This window comes from Echeneis naucrates, chromosome 16, assembly GCF_900963305.1.
Source record: "Echeneis naucrates chromosome 16, fEcheNa1.1, whole genome shotgun sequence".
NCBI lineage: Eukaryota > Metazoa > Chordata > Actinopteri > Carangiformes > Echeneidae > Echeneis > Echeneis naucrates.
The window spans coordinates 15,234,162-15,255,204 of record NC_042526.1 but is presented as its reverse complement, the minus strand read 5'-3'; the positions used below and the strand labels follow the sequence as shown (position 1 = coordinate 15,255,204).

The 21,043-nt window shown below is 42.0% G+C and overlaps 2 protein-coding genes across 3 annotated transcripts; one reads left to right on the top strand and one right to left on the bottom strand.

Moving 5' to 3' along the window:
* Positions 1–989: 989 nt before the first annotated feature.
* On the bottom strand, positions 990–4,865 carry galk2 (galactokinase 2). The gene is given in 11 exon segments (XM_029523352.1): positions 990–1,552; positions 1,690–1,891; positions 2,175–2,303; positions 2,306–2,384; positions 2,537–2,689; positions 2,898–2,996; positions 3,416–3,562; positions 3,650–3,743; positions 3,874–3,997; positions 4,492–4,580; positions 4,677–4,865. Coding segments are annotated over 11 exon segments (1,374 nt in total). The 5' UTR covers positions 4,727–4,865; the 3' UTR covers positions 990–1,344.
* Positions 4,866–5,271: 406 nt separating this feature from the next.
* cep152 (centrosomal protein 152) lies at positions 5,272–18,025 on the top strand. 2 transcript variants are annotated; one of them, XM_029522918.1, is made up of 28 exons: positions 5,272–5,594; positions 5,865–5,979; positions 7,372–7,478; positions 7,572–7,632; positions 7,720–8,034; positions 8,549–8,699; positions 9,136–9,276; positions 9,806–9,945; positions 10,104–10,304; positions 10,440–10,587; positions 10,689–10,780; positions 10,882–11,045; positions 11,194–11,395; positions 11,826–11,930; positions 12,020–12,150; positions 12,261–12,389; positions 12,469–12,604; positions 12,794–12,979; positions 13,071–13,331; positions 13,594–13,725; positions 13,820–14,473; positions 14,731–14,806; positions 14,917–15,084; positions 15,171–15,255; positions 15,675–15,757; positions 16,255–16,411; positions 16,495–16,598; positions 16,686–18,025. In XM_029522918.1, the coding sequence occupies exons 2-28, from the start codon at positions 5,893–5,895 to the stop codon at positions 17,483–17,485; spliced, it is 5,016 nt and encodes a 1,671-aa protein (XP_029378778.1). In that variant the 5' UTR covers positions 5,272–5,594; positions 5,865–5,892; the 3' UTR covers positions 17,486–18,025. The 2 variants fall into 2 exon arrangements, with proteins under 2 accessions (XP_029378778.1, XP_029378777.1); XM_029522917.1 differs by lacking the exons at positions 5,272–5,594; positions 5,865–5,979 and adding an exon at positions 6,764–6,978.
* The last annotated feature ends 3,018 nt before the right edge of the window (positions 18,026–21,043 follow it).

The following is a 21,043-nucleotide window of genomic DNA, read 5'->3' as shown; positions in this document are numbered from 1 at the left end:
GTCAGCCAAAAACATGAGGGTGAGAACAGTGTCGTCTGCTCACTCCCCTGAAAGGACACCATGCAGCCCTAAGTGGATAGAAAATGTCCTAAAAAAGAGGAATGAAGTCTCTTGCGTGCCGGAAAGTACGGGAGCACCAGAAAGCATCAAAACGGAGATGCAGCCCCCAAAGCATCAGCACTCAGGCTGAGCCTGACCTCTAACAGGGTCAATACATACGGCAGAATGCATGGACACACAGACCAAGCATATCGTATGAGTGTCCTTCATTTGGGTGAGTTTTTACTCAAATCCAACTACACAAACATACATAATTTTTTATTAGTGCAATTCACATGGAAATGGTTGAATGTTCAAAGCCTGTTAAAACATGATCACGTGGAGGAATAATTTAGAAAAACTGCAAGCAGATAAAGAACTATGACTGATCTGTACCGTTGTGCCCTTTTCTAACTAACAAAAATTAACAAAAAAATCTGAAACAGCAGTGTAATGCCAACATTTAAAAGAGGAAAGGGAAACGTAATCCCAAGCGCCAGTAAAGTTTGTCTATCAGTAGACTAAAGTCTGAGAAAGTCTATGTATTAAAGCTTTCATCTCAACCTCCATCCAAAGTGCTGAAATGCATGTTTTGTAAATAAAAAAGATGCTGAATATGAAGATAAGCCCAGTTTAATCACTGATTTATACTTTACTGACTCCATAACTTGCCAGAATGCCATCAAACTAACTGGAATCTCAAATATAGGATATGTAATGCTGCAAGCATTTTTGGATGAGGATGTGCAAGAATCACTCTGAAGTCTGTTTCCCAGTGCTGTGCCTTGTTAGGCCCCTGTTTTTTTTTTGTTTTTTTTTTAAATAATAATCCCCCTTTTTTATTATAAGTTTTTTCTTTTTGTTCATTACATTTGGATCTGAAATGTTAAAATAAGATGGTTGAATGTATTTTAAGCACAAAATAAACATGATGAAATTGAATGTTTTATTTGTGATCTTGTTTTGTTTATAAGAAAAAGAGAAAAAAAAAATCAGAGCGTACAGTGAGTTGGGTGTACAAAATCATGCCAATATCCAAAAGATTCATGATTTAAAAAAAAAAAAAAAATTGTGATACAAATATCATTTAAAAACAAAGATCATCCACAAAAAAAATTCCCTTCATAAGAAACAGGTTGTAAACAACTATTTAAGTTTGCATTTTGTATCATCTTGTCATTGATAAGTGCCTTTGGCCTTCAGTAAGAAAATGTCAAAGAAAAAGACAACGCTTTTTCCCTTGCAGCAGTGTCTTTGAACCTGACTCACGTTTCTAGAAACAATTTTGGATTAGTGAGTTTCTTTTCACTCCTCAAGGAAAACTGCAGCACCCCCTCCTGGCTTTGACACAAATAGACTTTGTTTCTCCATGGCTGCTCTGTGTGCGTCAGGGAGGTAGTACGCTTCTCTCACAGCTTGTAGGAAAGACTCCACTGTCTCAGAGGGAACCATGGAGACGGCACAGCCGCCCCAACCTGCCCCTGTCAGTCGGGAGCCAACAGCCCCCGACTTCCTGTAATCGAGAGAAACAAGAACAGCACAGGTCAGCGTCAGTAAGTCCACCCTTTAACACAACCACAAATTTTGGATGAATGTGGATTTATGAGGAAAAAAGGAAACATGGCAAAGAAAGCAGGCTTCTTTGCTCACCTGCAGATGTCCACCAGTTGGTCCAATTCAGGGCAGCTGCACTCGTACAGGTCTCTGCAGCTTGCATGGCTCTGGTTCATCAGGTCTCCCAGCAGCTGTATGGATCCGGTGGGTTTGGAGTCACACACTTTCTTAAACTGCAGCACCCTCGCAGCCTCGCTGTACACATGCTTGGCTCGCTGGTGCAGCTTAAATTGTGTCACTGAAAGAGTTAGTTAAATATATATATCTCTTATTTAATTTAAAATACAAGATCATAAAATTGCACGACAACTTCAAAACCAGATTACAAGTCACCAGAGGCCAAAAACAATAATTTTAAGACCAGATCATTTTAGAAATTTCTTTGAATTAGCCAGTTATAAAAATGATCTCAGCTATTTCTAAATGTATTAGCTGACTGGTGGTTGCAACATATGGAATAATTTTGTTCTGAAAAATAGAACTGCACAGATGGTGATAGTTCTTTGTTTGCTGTTGCTCACCATGCTGAGTGTTAGCGCTGAGCAGCTCTGTGGAGAACTGCTCAGAGGTGATGTCCAGAACCTTGCAGATCTCCTCTCGGCCGTATGGCTCAGGATGCAACACCTCGTCCACCAGAGCCAGCATCTCCCCAGGGAGGCTTTCAGCGCCATCTGAACCTCAGCCAGTTTCAGCAACCTGCTTGAGTCCAGACCCCTCTTCTGGGCCAACATCTGAGTCCACGTCAGCCAGGACATGGTGTGTCAAATTTAATGGCATATTATTCACTTTCTGCTCACATACAAAGTAGTTTTTACCCCTTTTGAAATGTTTATTTTCCTTTCACATAAATGAGGTTTAGAAACAGTGGTTGAGGTCACTGTACCTTTGTGGCGATTCGACACTCCACCACACGGATATTGAAGTGAGAAGAAGCAGCTTTGTTCATCTCTACGCAGCAGTTGGAGATCACAAACAAGGCCCCATCCGGGAGCGTGACGTCAGTGGCCCGTAGAGGCTGGAACTCTATCAGCTTTGCCTGATGGACAATGTCAAAAGTTTCTAAATTATTAAACAAAGATGACAAATTTTGCCTACACATGAAATCAATAACAAACCTATGTAAATAAATCATTATTTAGGTAGGTAGTTTGCACCTTAGCACACAATAGCATGAAGGTAGAAATGGCTGTGATCAGCTTCTATCACTTGTTTGGCCTTCTGGATGAAAAAAGGAAGATACATACTGTTCCTCTCTCTGCCAGGAATGAGATGGACTGGTCCATGCCACCTCCCTCTGTGCCAATGTAGCGCTCACATTTGGCACATATCTCAGCAAGCGCCACCTTTAATGACAACAACAGATAAATATACAGTTACATATTCCCAGCATACACACCTGTAGCGTGTCTAATAACTGATTACATTAAACTGGATTGGATGGTATGAGTTAGAGTGGCACAGTGATACAACAGTTAACACTGTTGTCTTACAGCAATAAGTTTTGGAATTGGCATGTTAGGTTAATAGATAGCCTACAACCAGCAATATAGTGAGCTGGTGAGGGTGCAGGATGCCCTCGTCCAGTGTTCACAGGGGTTGGTCCCAGTTCTTCCAAAACCCTTCACTCACAGGCGATAATGGACGACTCGATGTATGAAGTAGGTATACAACATTGAAATTACATTGACATAAAATATACATGAATTTTTTCAGTGCAAATATGTCTTTTGAAAGGAAATGCTTCAGTGAAAACACATTTTACCTTGGACAGGGACTTCTGATTGGCCTCCATTGTTACAAGGCCGGCACAACAAACTAAGGCACTAGAACTGGACAGACCAGAGCTTGGAGGAATGGTCCCATTGACAACGCACAACATCCCGGATAAATGAGCAATCCCAAACTTCTCCTGGTGATGCAAAACACACCAGGGAGGTTCATATACACAGAACCGACATTATTGAAATGAAGAATAAGAACAGAGGGCATGTCTTACCTGAATACCTTTAACGCCACAGAGAAAGTAATAATACCACTTTGGATTGTCTCTGTCTACAACAATGTCTTCAAAACATGACACAGTGAAATCCCTGCAATGGGAAACAAACATTCAGAGAACATACATACAGATCATGGATACTCTATATGCATTTAAGGCACTAATTAAATCCCCAAGGATATGTGAACGTTGAGGCAAGGCCATGAGTGCTTGAGTCTTACTTGTATTGAGGATTTGTGTTGGCCAGCTGGATCGTCCCTGAATTGTTTACTGACACAGCTGCGATGATGTTCTGTTCAATAGCCATTGGCAGCACAGAATATCCACAGTAATCAATGTGTTCTCCTGTTAAATATGAGAAAAACATTGAAAAGAGATCTGTGAAATTCAACCTTCAGATTAAACTACACGTTTCAATTCAAATTGCCTTGGCATCATATGGCAAATAATTATGCTAATAGGCAGTATTCAATTTCTTTATTTTGGACTATGAAATTACATTTACAATATTCTCTACTGACTGTCAGATATGTTTACTTAATCCTTTCTGCACAGTTCTGGGACTTGATTATATATATATATAAAAAAAGCTTTAACTTGTACAATTCAAATGTTAATTTGTTAATTATTACAAATGGAAACTCAAGCAATTAAAAAGAGTTTGGGTTAAAACTAATTAAAAGCATTAATAGCAGTTTAACTACTGATAAAGTCATCAGCTTTGACTTATAATTAATTTGATGTGCTATTAGTCAGTCCCCATCAGTCCTGTAGGCTGTGCTAACAGTGGGTCGGTGAATTGACCAAACCGGCTCAAACTTAGTATCGCATGAGGTTACCTATTAGATTCACTCTTCCTGGAGCACACGCATAGAAGAGAGGAGATTCCCCATACTTTGCCTCAAAAGTCTTTTTCAAGTTGTGTAACCTGGAAAGACAAAACCATCAACGAAGTCATCCATTCAGAGACAGACAAAGAAAACACTTCTCTCTCCAACGATCGGCACATTTGGCTAACTCTCACCTTTCGTTTGCAGTTATCGCAGTCTTTAACTTGGGTGGATTCGTGGCCATTTCTGTCGTTTTAAAGTCACGATGAACGGATTCACTGTTGCCTTAACAAACCTTGTGTCTGCATATATGTCCTGGCTTCGATCAGCTGACAGCTGATCACAGGACGATCCCGGATGCAGAGTAGCTGCTCCAGGATCAGTCGTCAGTTTGTGCAGGAGGAGCTGACTCTGAACCAGCTGGGTCTGCAGCGGCAGAAACCCGGAAGACCCCGGAGAGCAGGGGGCGTGGCCAACACCCGCGTACACATCAAGATGAGCACTTCCCCTTTGGATCGGACTAAAACTACTGCTGCCACTCCTACACTATTAATATTAAAACAATCATAATCATAACACAACTTTATTAAAAGTGTTCACTGGGGGAAAAAAAACCCCACAATGACTTCACTACTGATTATGCTGTTGCCATGGAGACACGCTTTGCCGCTCAGTGGTGTGTGTGTGTGTGTGTGTGTGTGTGTGTGTGTGTGTGTGTGTGTGTGTGTGTTTGTTTAAGACTAACGAGTGTTTGTCGCTGCTAACGCGCGCGACTTTTCAAAGTGGGCCGTCCCCTGATCTTCAAGAACGCGCAGCCGGCTAACTGATGCTAACGGCTAACTTTTTTCCTCACAAAGTGCTGTTAAATTTTCTCGACTTCTTAACAGACACTTGATTAAGTGAGTTGGATATGAGCGTTTTGTTTTTAGCTCGAACGAATGGTTTTTGGTGTTTTTTCTGGCTCGTTGTGGCTTCTTTGCTCAGACAAGCTAACATGGGCAGGTTAACGCTAGTTAGCCGGCGTCCATGTAAACATTAAAGTGGCCCACCGTCAACATAGTAAAAGGACAGGCAGCTCAACAAAGGAAGCGTCTGCTCTGTTTTTACCGAAGGTAAGACATTCGTCTGGTTTGACTGATACAATTAACGACCAGCGTTAATTACTGGTGAATGTAAGACCGAAGGGGTTGTTGTCTATATGTCTGTTTCTCGTCACAATAACCTGTCTGATCTCATGATGCTCAAACTGCTCTCCTTCTGATCCCGAGCCATGCTGTCTGATAGCAACAATCTCATATTTAGAACAACTTTGCACATGGTTTCTGTTTAGTTTCCTGTTTTGTCTTTCATAAAGTTAAGTTTGTTTTTAAATCGTTTCCCAGCAAAACCCACACTGGCAGGCTGTGCACCATGTCCATTGATTTTGACAGTGCTGCTCTTCAAACTCAACACGAAGAAGAAGAATTTGACCAGGAAGACTATGCAAGAGAGCAAGAGGTGCAACACACACGGCTACATTGTTGGAAAGTTCTGGGATGATATTTGTTACAATTGGTTAATCTATCCAGATTGCATCAGCAGTGGTTGTTTCTTGATTTTTGCTATATTTGTTAGACATTAGTACAACACATTAGATGACATATATATGCACTGGATGAAAGAACAATGGTAAGAAAACCTGTTATATGAAGTTCCCAAAGCCTCATTTGCTTCTGCTTAAATGATATCGAGCTTGCTGATCATGTACGTTTTTATTTTCATTTAGTCACTAAAGTGGTATTTTCTGTTTTGATAGCTATAGGTTTGTTAGATTGTTATTAGTTTCTATGCGGTAGTGTTGTTGTGCAGGGAAGTGTTTGAGGTCTGCGCTATTTGAATTTGACAAACCCTGCCAGCTTCATAGATACACAGGCATGCTGTGTCATTACTCATACCTGCAATAAATTGCAACATGGAGCTGGGCTATTATTGGCTCAAGGAAAAGGCAGGTGTGTCTCACTGAAACTAGGTCTGCCCTCTGGCTTCCTTAGTTTCACCCCATTTAGGTTACTGTAATTACGTCTGACCCCACATGTGCTTGAGTGGAGCAAGCATGAAGCGACTCAGATGAGCTGGACTTTGAATTTTGATTCTTAAATGGATTTCATACTTTGGTGTAGCCTTATTTTGCACAAGCTGAGCAAGTGGAACATTTTTTTTCTATCAGTAATTGGAATGTTTCTGCTCCAGTTAATCTTGCTATATGTTTTGTCTAAACAATGGAGTTCTTTAGGAGCAAACCACGACAAGGCTGCTGGGAGCCAACGGCATGCCAGACACATTTTGGATGTTTCACACAGAGCATTTTCATTGCAGAAAGATTAGGCTATGAGCTTATCATGTGGCTTCACAGCTAAAGCAGAAGAGCCTCCTCAGTCAAATAACTGGGATAATATGGGTCTGTTGGTTGTGGACACACTTGAGGATTTGAGGAATATTCAATGGTCCTTGTTGAAAGTAAGTCCAGCTGGCTCTGCTTGTTCCATCTGACAGGGTTGGTTGAAAAGCAAGCTTTGTCAATCTGTTACTGACAGAGATTAACTCCATTTTGTTTTTCTCAAAAAGAGCTAAGCTGTTATTTGGAGAGCACAATATATTGTTTCCAAAGGCAAATGTGGCTTTATATCACTGAAACGTAATCATTAGCAACAGGTTTTCTGACACACACAACAGCGAAGTGAGTGTACGGATCTTTAGACAGTATATTTATGTACATTACTCTCAATATAACAGGTTTTTAGTATAACGCATAATATTTTCTATGTCACTTTTTTCCTTGACATCTGTGTTACTTTATAACTCGGTTGCGAGGCAACATCTATGACTCACCTCCATGTGCTGTTTCCACAGCTGCATAAACTGCTCACAGACCTGCCTGATGACATGCTGGAGGACAGCAGGGACTCCTCCCCAGAACTGGAGTACTCTACCTGCAGCAATAAAAACACAGGCAACAGGTGAAAAATGTGTTGCTGTTGCCACATAAATAATCTCAAATTTGGAACACAAGACGTGGTAGGATTATAATTTTTATGATTTTCTTTACTCAGTCCACAGTCCACATGGACTCAGCAATGGTCAAATCATCCAAGGCCGTTCTCTCATGACCAGGTAAAGTCTTCGTTTGTTTTTGCTGACAGATCTTCTGAACTTCCAAAGAGGAAAAAAAACTCACTTATTTTTAATGTTTCTCTGAAGGACTGTGAAGTTGACTATGGCCACAGCAACCAGTACACTTATGAGGATGGTGCTGTTCAGATCAATGGACACCGGAGGAGTCCTCAGAGTCAACCACTGCCTCAAACCTGGAACCAGCAGTCAGAGGATCACCATCTCAGACAGGGAGAATTTCCATACACTAGCATGGGCACAGAAAACTCTACCGAGACCAATGATTTCTCCACAGCTGAGTATGAGTCTAAAACATGCCTTCAAGGTGCTAATAACCGTTTGGAGCAGAATGAAGAGGAAGGATACAACCACAAGCAAAGTCATACCAGAATTCATTATCAAGTGAGTACAGTTATTTATTTTATTTTTTTTTCACCATTGCAGACAGTCTCACAAACCTCAGCATATTGGTCCATTCAACGCAGTGATGCTGGTGTGACTTGACAAGCTGTCTGTCTGTTATCTAAATAAATAGAATCTGCTATCACTTCCTATGCCTCAAATTATTTGAATGACTGATTTTAATAAAATTGGAATACATATATTTTGTTTAACAGTTTTAAAGCCATATCCCTATATTTATTTTGTTCAAATGAAACACACTTAGCCTTGTTGTATATCTAATTCTCAGCTTTTCGATACCACTGCTGCTACTACTATTTCTACTGCTAATCATCATCATAAATATTATTATAATATTAATTTACAATGGCAATATTTTTGTATTATATTTGTATTTTATCTCTATTTTATGTAGGAATTATGATATTGCTAAATCGTGTTACATTTCATGAAACTACTTTTTTCCATTTCAAACACGCTTTCCCTTTTTGTTCTTGGTCCTCGGAATAAAAAGCCTGGAGCTGGAAACAAAGTTGTAAACCAATACAAGGCCAGCTACAACCCTCACCATCCTGCCCACCAGCCAAAGATATTTACCTCACAGGCTGCTCACCATGCTGGTCAGTTTGACGATCTGCAAAGAGAATTCCTTGATTCAACACAACGTGAGTCTTACAATCTTGATTTAATTTCTGTATTAGAAGTATTACAATATAATGTATAAAGTGATCTTAAGTTGACCTTGTCAACTGACCAAGAAAGTCTGTCAAAGTGACATTACTGTGTCATGAAGAGTTGTATTAGCCACATTACATGGAAAATCTTCAATTGATTGCCATAGTTAAGTACCTTTTTATAGTCTTAATACTCAGTGTTTTTTGTTTTTTGTTTTTTTTTAATAATGACATCCATCAAGCTGCAAAAGACAAGAATCTCTGTGTTGGCTATGCCAGTTTACTGCTTTCAAATAGGAGACTTAAAGTGCTTTTGTACAGTATGCACCCTCTCAAACCGCTTTGCTGAAAATCAGCATGTTTCCACATAGTTAAAATTGAGTACAGGTAACTGATTTGTTGAATGAAACACTGTGTTGTACCACAGAAACTGCTGATAGAGAGCAGCTTGCCCAGCTGCAGATCTTAAACCAAGCTCATCAGAGACAAATTGAGGAGTTGGAGCAAAAGCTGGAAGATTCAAGACGGAAGATGAGATACCTCGAGCATCAGTTTGCAATTGTCAAAGGTAGTTTTTAAATAATCTGTAACTTCAAGTTGAAGGCTTCGATCTGCCTTTTTTCTTAATTTTTTTCTTTATTTTTATCTTTTTTACTAAGAAATGTATTGTCAGAGGTATTACACAGATTTTTGTGGTGCTTGAAGGATTGAAATGTGTTGGTCCATTAATTAAATTTTTTAGATGCCTTTTTTTTTTTTAAACCCCTAAATCTTTAAATGAATAAATCTCTCACTTCAGGTCTCGAAATTATGAGGAAATAGTTTTTTATCCCTAGAGCTTAACTTTGTTTTAGTTTGTTTATAAGTATCAAAGTAAGTTATGGGCTGGTTGTTTATCATTGTAGACTGTTAATATAATATATGATTTATTGAGCTGGATAAAAGAGACCATAGAAACTTTATAGCTGCCCCCTTGTGGCTGCTGGCAGGGCATGCAGCGCAGAAATGGGGAGTCAAACCTGTTGCTCCCTTATTTTATTTTTCAGACATGCAGCCTCTCAAAACAATAACAGTCATCTTTTCTTCTTTATCTACAGATGAAAAGGATGGCTTAGCAGTAAGTCTGAAGGAGTCAAGTCGATTGGTGGAGGAGGCCAAAGAGAGAGAGGTTCAAATGCAAAAAAAAGTGAAGGCCATGGAGAAGCAAATACAGGTGCTTACTGAGAAAGACCATGAGGTAAGTTTTTTTTTTTTTTTTTTTTTTCCCTCCCCCCACACCTCCTTTATTGTCAAAAATATGACAGTGTATACAAAACATTAAATTACATATAATTTAATCAAGTTCAGTGTAGGAGATGACTCAGTTGCGAATCGAACCAAGGTTTGTATTTGCAGAATATGAAGAAGCAGAGGGCGGCAGAGGCTGCAGTGGATAGCATGAAGCAGCAGATGTTGGAGCTTTGTCGATCTGACACCTTGTCCAGAGCGCGGGAGCAGCATGACCGGGACTTTGCCATCATTCAGGAGCAGCATGAGGTTGCACTGTTGGCCCTTGAGCAAAAGCTTGACTCAGCCGCTCAGGCTCTGACTGCTCAGGTCTGTATGTTTTCTTTAACAGGATGCACGAGTAGAAAGTGTGATTAATATGTGAACAGGCTATTCATCAGGCTTAATCATAAAACATGTCACCTGCAGTATATGTTGACAGGGTTGTTGTACATTTGCTTCCAGACGGAGGTCAGTCAGAGGTTACAGGAACAAGTGAAGCAGGTGGAGCGCCAGAGAGAAGAGGAGCAACTGGAAAAGGCCAGAGTCATCAATGCCCTCACTCAGCGCCTGGAGGAGAGTCAACAACATTGTGCCAAGCTACTGCAGACAAGTAAGTGACAGAGGCTTCATTTGGATGTTAATGAACAATTTCCCTGCACACGTTTAACTTGAATGTTATTTTCTTATCCACTGTGGTTCCACCCTCTTCAGGTTCTGTGCAGGAGATGAGTCAGATGCAAATTAAACTACAGCAGAGTCAATCAGCCAAGGCACTGAGTGACAGCATGAACAAAGTTTTACAGGTTTGCTCTGAATTTGCCCCGCCCCCCCAGATACTAGTAGTGTGATTACACAGTCAAACTCAACTCATGATTTATTTTTGATTTCAAATTTGACTCCGTAGGAGGATCTTGCAGATTTGAAGGAGCAGATCACTTTGTATGAATCTTCTCTGAAGCACGGTGTCATTACATTAGACCTGAGCAGTGGCTGGGAGAACCAGCTGTCCGATTCTTGTATGGATTTAGGATTGAAAAAAACAAACAGGAAGAATGGCCCTCTACACAGGTACACCATGATAGAAGAGCACATTTGCTGTTATCATCTGACTCTCTTTTCACAGTTCAGGTCCTTTACTTTTGTTTGGACCATGAGTGCTACCATATACTTTGAAACTTCTCATTAATACTCATTAAAACTGTTATTGATGTCCCAGCACTGCAATGGCTCACCTGTCAGACTCCAAGCTGCCTCAGGATGAAGTTTTACGCCTGCTGCGAGTGGAGATGCAGCGCTGTCTGGGCAGTCTGAAGGGGAAGCGACAGAAGATCACTCAGCTGCAGGAGGAGCTCCAGGACTGTCAGAGCCAAGTGAACCAACTGCAGACTGAGTTGGATGAAGCTAGACTCGCTTCTTCGGTGAGGCCCCCACATCTACCCATCTACAACAGACAATAGACAATAGATTTTAAACATCATGTCTTTGGATGGTGCGAGGAAACTGGAGTACCCGGAGGAGACCCACCCAAGCACGGGGAGGACATGCAAACTCAGCACAGAAAAGCCCCAGGCCCTTGTTGTGGGGCAGCAGCGCTAACCACTATGCTGCCATGCTACTAAACTTAGTTTTAAATGACTTATTATAATAGTAATTTATGAATACATTTTGATAGTTTCTTATTGAATGTTTTAATTTCCTTTTTTGAAATACTGTAGAACTTTGAGATTGTTTTAAATCTAAAGTAGACCACAAATAAAATATATAACTAAAATTAAACTGAAGGAAATTAATAGGCCCCCTAATACAGACAGTCATAATGGAAAAACTCCTTCTAATATGTGTGTGCAGGTGAGAGAGAAAAGCCAGATGAAACATCTAGACTTGACTGGTGAGTCTCAGAAAGAGTTGCTGAGTCTTCAGGAAGACAAGCGATACCTGCAGGAACAAGTGGAGGTTGGTTCTAGTTCATTGTCAAATTAATTGATGTTCTTTTTGTTTTTGGATTAAATCATAAAAGATTGTCATTCTATCCATAATTATAGGAGCTAGAGAAAAAGAATAAGGAACTGAAACAGAGTGAGGAGAAGGTGAGGTCTGCAAACTCAGAGCTGTGCACTAAGATGAGGCAGATGATCCAGGAGCTGGACCAAGAAAAGCAGGAAGCGGCTGAGAGGTAATGCATAGAGGATGGTAATAAGTTTATAGCTGATGCATCTGCAAGGTTTTTTTTTTTTTTTTTTTTTTTATTCTTGATTCATACATACCATCTGCTTCTTCACGAAGAGCCGAACGGATTCATCAACAACACAGGGATGACGTGGTGAACCATGTTAAAACTGAGCTCATGCTGGAACATGATGTTCATGTTGAACAGCTGACTGCGCAGCACCAGGAGCACATCAGAGAGTTGGAGTAAGTCCTCAGCACCTGCCACTGGGAATTTTTTACTGAAAACTTTCACTACTAAGAGTGTTTACTACTACTTCTGCAGGATCCAGCTGTCTGAAGTCAACAATAAGATGTTCGCCGTGCAAGAATGTTACATATCTGTCTGTAAAGAGAAGGACATGCTAGAAGAGAGAATACAGAACAAGGAGAAGGAGATGGTTTTTATCAAAGAAAAAGAGGTATGTGTATAAATCAAATTTGAAACAACATTCAAACTATAAAAAAATGCAATTGTGTAGTTTTGTAAATTTTCTACATCGAAACAGCAGAGAAGCAAAACTTATTTTCTTATTTCTGTAAGATATGTTGGCTAGAGCAACCATAATCACTGAAATCTGATTAATTGATTGATTGGTTTTTACTCCCAGGAAAAAATGAAAGAGGAGAGCGGTACATCTTTGGAGAATCTCAGGGCTGAGTTGGAGACTCAGCACCAGGCCTCAATAAACGAGCTGAAAGCTCTCTGGTCCAGTCAGAGAGAAGCTGAGATCCAGCAGCAGGTGAACTCCCACTTGGCCTCAGCAAAGGCTGCTTGGAAGGAGGAACTGCTAACGGTGTGATTTCTCATTATCACTGTCACGCTGCATAAACTCCCAAAATAGAAATTAGTCTAGAAATCGGAATGTTTTTCCTTCTTCTGTGCAGATGGAGACAACCTGGACTCAGAGACTGGAGGAGGCTAGGAGGGAAGATGTCCGAGAGACTGCTGAGGTAACCTGTCAGACAGATGAGACTGACAGCAGCAGTGTCACAATTACTGCTGAGGAGCTAGATTCCAGGCTCAGCGCTCAGAAACAGCAGCTGCAACTGGAAGCTGATAAAGTCAGATACAAAGCTGTGGAGGAAGCCAGGAAACAAGCCCAGAGAGAACTTCAAGAGAAATATCTGGAGGACATGGCCAATCAGGTCACTGGATTATCTTTCTTTGTAAACCATTTGACATTTACAGTAACTCATGTGTTCTCAATTGTGGCTTACATAAACTTCTGTTTAATATGGCCGTAATCTCAAGATACTTTCAGTAGCAGGATTGACAACTGGTTGGCTGTAATTCTGGTTTCTTTTACTTTCTTTACACTTAAACCTTCCCATTATCCTCCCTCTAGTTCATGCCTCCATTAACTGTAAGATTCAAATTTAATAATGGACGTATGTGTTGGTGTCACAGGTTGAGAGTGCGATGACCAGGGCATACAATCGCTGGATTAAGGATTTGACTTCGTTACCAGAATACCATGCAACTCTCCAAGCAGAAAAGAGGAAATGGGAAGAACTACAACAAAAATGTACAGAACAACAGGTATGACTTTTTTTATTTACTTTGCGTTTAAAAGCATTACTGTCATCATCCATCTTTTCTGTTGTAGTCATGGATTTTTCTTCAAATGTCTCAGGTGTCCCAGGCCCTTAGGGAAGCAGAGGACAACTGGCACAAGAAACACAAGAACCAGCTGGAGGAGCAGAGCTCTGGATTGCAGCGAGTACAAGAGCTGCAGGAGGAGGTTGCAACTCTTCAGAGTCAGTTGGAGCTCACGAGAAAAGATCAAGCTGCTCTTTTAAAGGCTGAGCTGGCTGAAGCTCGAACAGTGTGGAACCGAGATAAACAGCAGGAGATCTCTGCCATTCAGTTCCGCGGTGAGCAGCTGTACCAAACCAAGCTGCATGAGCAGCACAAAAAGCTGGATCAGGCTTTGAAACAGGCCACAGAGGATGCCGATCTCCAGAAGAAGGAGCTGCTTCTGCAGATGGAGGCCAAGCTTCAGGAGACTGTGAGGGCCCGAGAGGAGGGGTGGAGGTGTCAGCATGCAGAGAAAGAGCTGGCCCAAAGACAACAGATGAAGGACGAGCTATTGGCAGAGCTTGAGGCCGGACTGTCAGAGGTCCAGGCACAACTTCTTGGAGACCCCAAAACAGATCAGCAGGAAACTGAAAACAGCAGGAAGACCAGTGGGGCCACATCAGAGTCAACAGTAACACACATCATCCAAACATCATGCAGAGACATTGTCCAAAGGGCAATATCACAGGCCAAGGCAGAATGGACGAAAGTGAGTTGTTATTGGATTATATGTTGTTTGAGGATGCAGTAAGTGCTCTCATCTGTCAGTGATATAGAACTCAGTTTAATTATTAATCTAGTCAACAGATGACAAAGGTCAGAGTGTTTCAATACGCCACATTTAACTATGATAAAGTGCTTTAGTATTTAACTAGGATTTGTCTTTATTCTGGTGTTTTGTAATGTGGTGCATTGCTTGAATTTCTTTTCATGTCATGCCACGATTTCATTTTGCCCCTTTTTTAGATAAGTGAGGAGAGACTGAGCCATGTGTTGAGGGAAACGCAGAAGCAACATGAAAGAGAATTGGGCAAAATTCCAAGTATGTAATGGCACAGTTTATTATTAAGTACTTGTTCAAACTCTCAGTTTAGTTTACGATGGATTGTATTAGACTTTATTAGATTGCCCAACACTGTCCATTGTTTCCAGACTCTTTGTCCCAGAGGAAAGAGCAGCCTCACTGCAGGAAGGCGTGCACTGAGACGCTGGCTAAGCTGCAGAAGAAGAATCAGGAGCTCCAGAGACACTTGGAGAAAACCTGCCGTCAGTTCCAGCACAGCGTTCGAGAACACAAAACTGCCATACAGCAACTTAAAGGTATATTTCTTTTATGCACTCATTAAAATTGGATTTTAACAGAGATTTGCATCTGTGTTGACGGGACACAACCCTGCGTCTTGTAGATGAGCATGAAAGCAGCTTAGAAAAGCTAAAGAAAGAACATCTGCTGCAGCTAGAGGAAGTAAAGAAGGCCAAAGCTTCCTCAGGGTATGTGCTCTTTTTTTATCATCTCTTTAATTTGATATAATTGGTGAAGAGCTGCTCTCATCGATTGTTACTGTTTGCTTTTACATACACCACGCAAAGACGTTATCACTGTTAATCACCCTTTAACATTCAGGTATCTTACCCTGGGGGACATATTTACATGTTAATTACTATAGATTTTTGCAACATCCATTACACTACTGATGAAGCCCCTTGGTTAAGAGGTCAAACGTCTTTGAGAAACCTGAGTCCTAAGTCCAGTTGCGCTCAATGTAATTGTTGGCCGGATATCTGATATATGGATTTCTTTTGTACCCTCTGAACTGAGAGATGAGCGTCAGTAAATATTCACAGACACATTAGTTGAGTCAATGAATTTCACTCATAATACCAACCAGACTGAATGTTTTTGGTTACAGGAGTTCTGAGGACCGGCAAAATCTTCAGCAATGCCTCGACGAGATGAAGCAGCAGTACCTGATGACTGTCCAAAAGATCAGAGGTCAGTGATAAGCTGCACACGGAAAAAAGCTCACAATGTCTGCTGTTGTTGCTGTTCGAGGTGTCTCTGCAGCGCAGCAATGTTTATTGTGATAAAGTATGCACCTGCTAACAAATTGTGGGACACATTTTCCATTAATTAAAAAATTCTGGTCCTGCCAATTTGTTTTTGCAGCTTCTGCATTATTGAACTGGTCCTTATTGAGATTTTGATTAATTGTGCAGCCCTTTTGTTAAAGCTTTTATTGATTAATTAATTTTTGTAGGTAGAATACCTGTGTGGATTTGCAGTTTTCAATGTTACAAAAACCAGAGGTCAGGCTTTATACACTTGATGAATTATGACGTCAGTGTCAGGAGTTAGTGCTGAGTAACGAAGACACTGTTGGTGGTGATTTGGCTTCGATTTGGCTTCGACGTGGTAAACTACAGACTCACTGGAATAGTTTGGGTTTTTTTTTTTTTCTTCTTTCTCTCTCCCTCTCTCCCCCCTGACAGACGACATGCTGCGTTACCTCCAGGAGAGCCGAGAGCGAGCAGCTAACGTGATCCGTGCGGCGGTGCAGAGGGAGAGGCAGGACACTACCCAAAAGATGCGGCGTTATTTTCTGACCTGCCTGCAGGAGCTGCTGGAGGATGGAGGAAAGACAACAGGGCAAGAGTCTTTAAAAGCCTTAAACTTGTTTGTTTGCTTGCTTCATCTTGGTGCCTCCTTCTAATTGTAACAATCTTCTGCAGAGCTGAAAAGAAAATAATGAATGCTGCAAGCAAGCTGGTGGCCATGGCCAAAGTGCTAGAGACGCCTATCAGAAGTAAATCTGCAAAGAACTACGGTTTATCTAGTGAGTGCTGTAGTTCAGCTCTGCACTACTGTGGAGTTTCCTGAACAAAATGTTAATGTGTTGGTCATCTACATTTTGTATTGGCAGATTGTTCAACAGCTGTATCTACCGCTGGCTGCCCTTCAAGTAGAGATGCAGGTTTCAGTAAGAACCTGTCCAAACTCCCTGAGCATCCAGACATGATCAGAGAGGCGAGATCCCACGGGGAAACTGCTGATTCAGAGCAGAAAGCGACTGCTGCAGCCAGGACGAAGCCTTTGAGCCACCAGGGCATTTCTACATCTGCAAAGGAGGAGGCCTCAGTGGAGGCAGGCAGCAAACCCCAAAATGCTGTTCACAAACTTTCTCAACAGATGGCGTCTTCTCACCACATGGCTTCTCCATCCCAGCTAGATTTTGTCAGCATGCCTGTGATGAGTAAGAGCAGGGAGCTGTATCTGCAGGAACATGACTCCACCAAATCAGAAGCCCACCTGTACTCAGACCGACAGAGCAAACCTTCCCCCGAGGGTCCTGTCAGAGATGAGAAACCGACTGACTGGAGCGCGAATTATCCAGACACAAGCTTCCAGGTGCCCAGACTCTCCTCCTCCTGGAGGAAAGTAGAACCAGTGAAGCCATTTTCTGTCTCTGCTGCATCGACCAGCAACTTTGACTTTGACTTCCGGGGCCTCACCCCAGATTCATCTGACCTGACTATTTATAATGAGATTGCCAAAAAGACACCTCACACCCAGACACTGAACTTTCCCACAGTGAAGATGAGCACACACAGGGAGCCAACCCCCGGCTCTGAGGCTGAGAAGCAGCAGGGGATTTGTTCCAGGCCTCTGTTCTCTGAGTTGAGGCAGCGGCAGCAGGACAGCGGCTTTGACAGTCCCTTCTAGAAATGATGAATGAAGAGCAGGCATGAGGTGACGGTAGAGGAGGAACTTCAAACTCACGTGACAGTTTTTGTTACATTACCAAAAGGTGCCCTTTTAATACAACGTATTAAATTTACAGCATGTTGAACTTTAGCCTTCAGACTTGCTTGCATTGTGTTGTGTTGAAATTCTTAAAGGAATTGTTTGACATGTTGGCAAATGTCTTTACTCATTTTCCTGCTGAGAGTTGGATAAGAACGTGCCCACTCTTACAGTCTGTTTGTATGGTAACTATGAAGCTACAGTGAGCAGCTTAGTAACCAAACTGACCACCTGACCTGACCTGATGATCAGAGGTAACAAAATCTACCTATTAGGGCTCCCAACTCCACCCCCCTCCAAAGTGAAAATGCTTTCAGCACTGCTCTGTTATCTGGCATTTAGATGTGTGTGTGTGTGTGTGTGTGTGTGTGTGTGTGTGTTTGTGTTTGTTCGTTCTAATATTTTATTTTTCACATTTATGAGATATGTATAAATTTTAAATGTTTTTTATACATTGCCTTAATTCATTTGAATAAATACCACAAATTAAGCGAACAGTTCCTGTGTTCTAAAAGCTACGTTTTGGACTGCAAATCCTGTTTTGAATCATGTGAAGTATAACTGAAAAAAGTCATCATGGTTAAAGTGCAACCAGAAATATGTAAAGTGTAAAGCAAAGGTGTTCTGCAACAAGCAGTTGCAGTAGGCAGTTGGAAATCGCACAGGAAATCAGAGATCCTAAATCCTCCTGTTGGTCTGTAATCTGTCTGTCAGCAGCTCTGTGTCTCCTCCTTGTTCCTCAGGGGTATAAAACTGAACAGCTTTGGGGGGGTCCTGACAGATAACATGCTGCTGTGGCTGATCTGTCACGCCGCTTCCAGCCAGGGCGCTGCTGCTGATGAATTTAAAGTGTGAACTGAGCATAAAGCAGTCATCCACAGTTCAGCATGTAACGTCAGCTCCATTTGCACTTACAGTGAATCCCAGTCAGCTGATTGCAATGCTTCAGAATTGGACTGAATAACAACAACCAGTTCAAGGCGTTGGCTTGGCTCCTAATGTGCCAGTCCAAATCAGTCCAATTCAACATCGGTGTTAGGTGCTGGACAATCAGGTCTGATCCACAACATCACACTTTCCACCTTTCAAAGGACCTGCTGCTCATGTCTTTGGTCCAGATGCTACTTTGGTGGCAAGAGTCAGGCGGTCTGTCTGTTATGACTGATTAGTGTCCTCCAGTGTAGTTGTAGTTCTGTCTGCATGCATGTTAAGATTTTACTTCAGAAAAGTATTACTGATATGAAATGTATGATACGGGATCAAAAGATTAAACCACTGGTTCCTAGAGATTTTGTTTTGGGGCAAGTAGCACCGTCTACTCGTCTGAAGTCCTTCAGTTGCAGAGATCATGTTCATGTTTTGTTTTGCAGAGCTCCAGGATGCTGTGATGGAGGTTCCTGCCCAGTCTGGTGGAGCAGCAGGTCACTGTTTACATCCAAACCCGCTGGAGGAGAGAGCTTCTACCAAGGGAATTAAAGCCGTATTTAACCCTGAAGAGTCCAGCAGCCTACACATACATGTCCAGGAGAACAGGTAAACTGCTGCAGGTGCTCATGTGCATGGTCCCACCGGAAAGGGACTCTGCCTACTTCAACAGCGGAGACCTGATGCGCACATTCAGGTATGTTTCAGCTAAATTCAGCCGAAACGTCCGAGCACCTGCAGCCCTTAAGATTAGTTTTTATTGGTGGAAAGGTGGAAAGGAGAAAACGTGGCGACAACAGTGTACTGATGAATGTATTTTTCTCATTGATTCATCAGTCAGAGGACACCATCTATCAAGTTATTGTCTGTCATAGCTGTTGTAAACCACGAAGGCAGAGGACGGTCTGATCTAATATGGATGCTGTCCCAGCGGTTCTGTCATTACTCTTGCATACAAGAACCTTGCTCTAGTTGCCCAGCAACCCCAACATCCTATAACTTTTATTTCACGTAAACCTGGTGATTTAAGGCCTTTGGTTGTACCATCAGTTTTGTACCAAAGTGTAAAACCTGGTGTTTTTTGCTGCCATGTTAATGTCTTCACACGCTGAAAATGAATCTTTGGATAGGTTAGGATTGACTTGTTGAAGCCTTTATTTGAAGGCAAAATCCGGACACATTTATTAGCAGCATATGAAAGGACCTTCGAAAGGGACAGCCTAGTGATGCTCTCTATGAAACAATCTGTCTTCTAAATAATTAGGCTTCTGAATTGGACTGCAGCGCTTGAGTTTAAAAAAAAAAAAAAAAAAAAGGTCCACAATATGAAGCTAAACCAACAGCCAGTTCAAAAACTGGAGACTGAGGGAAACAGCTTCCTGGCTCATTCCAAATATAACCAAATCCTCCAAAACAGACTTGTTAACACATCGGATTGACCTCAAAAAATAGCCTGGAAAATAAATGGCCAGTTTTAGACAACACTTAGGATGGCAAAGATTGGCGCTCAGGACCACCTGAGAAGGCTTCGACAGCAACCTCAGATTCACCTCATTAGGGCCGAGTCCGGCCTGGGCCCAGTGCTAGATGTGCTTCTGTCTCACTGCACTCATTATAGCAACATGGAGGTTTATCACTTGGATTGGACTCATTGAAACCAGTGCAGGGAGCAAATGCAGAGTGACCTTAAACAAACACACTTTGCCTTTGTTCTTGGTGAATGGCACAGTGAAGACTGGCTATCAGATAAGAAGCACGGGAATGTGGACCTTCCCTGCGCTTCACCGTGTCACTGTGTAAACATGTCACTGGTTGAGGTCAATGTCCTGTCCTGCTTATAAACTTTGACAGATATTCAACTTCACAAGCAGACAAGGACCGTCCGAATGCATCTTTCGTAATAGACTGTGTGAGACCAGACCAGGGAGGAGTGAGGGGGTTCATCCTGGCCTTTAGCTCGTCCTCAGCTGTCACAGCTGCCTAAGGATGGCCAGGCAGTGAGGGCGATAGCCAAACACACCTGTCCTGCCACATATTTTCTGGGAACAGCTATGTTTGGTGGTGGTGTGACGTGCAAATCAGTTCAGCAGCAATCTGAAACGGAAGGCCTTTAGCAGGCAGCAGCCCCACCAGGACCATCATGGTCAGTCAGTGCCGAGGAATCAGGAGCAAAATGTTGCCCCCACCAAAGGAAGCAGCAGGCAGCAAATCAACACGCCTCTCACTTGACCATTTTCAGATCGTTTTGCAGGTTTTTGGTTTTGATTTGCAGCACACCACACACGTTTTCGACTCGCTGAACGGATGTTGTTCACACAAATAACTAACTCACATCAGCCAGCTTTACCAAACGTGTCTGCGGGGGAGCAGAAGTGTTGCTGTTATTTCTGACCTGTGTGTGAGTGTGTGTGCGCTCCTCTCCATAAATCACTAAACAAACAGTTCAGTGTGAGGAGGACCAGCCCACTACTTGCCCAGATTGCGGATTCAAAACAAGAGTTGCCAGTTTTTGTTAAAGCCGATGACGCGCAAAGACATGTTGACAGGAGGAGC

Bases quoted from the DNA above. Each gene is read 5' to 3' on its own strand.
- cep152 (XM_029522917.1), top strand. From the start codon at position 6,850: ATGAGCTTATCATGTGGCTTCACAGCTAAAGCAGAAGAGCCTCCTCAG. The intron at 12,151-12,260 runs GTAATGCATAGA...TTCTTCACGAAG, and splicing joins AAGCAGGAAGCGGCTGAGAG to AGCCGAACGGATTCATCAAC. The intron at 14,807-14,916 runs GTATGTAATGGC...CATTGTTTCCAG, and splicing joins AGAATTGGGCAAAATTCCAA to ACTCTTTGTCCCAGAGGAAA.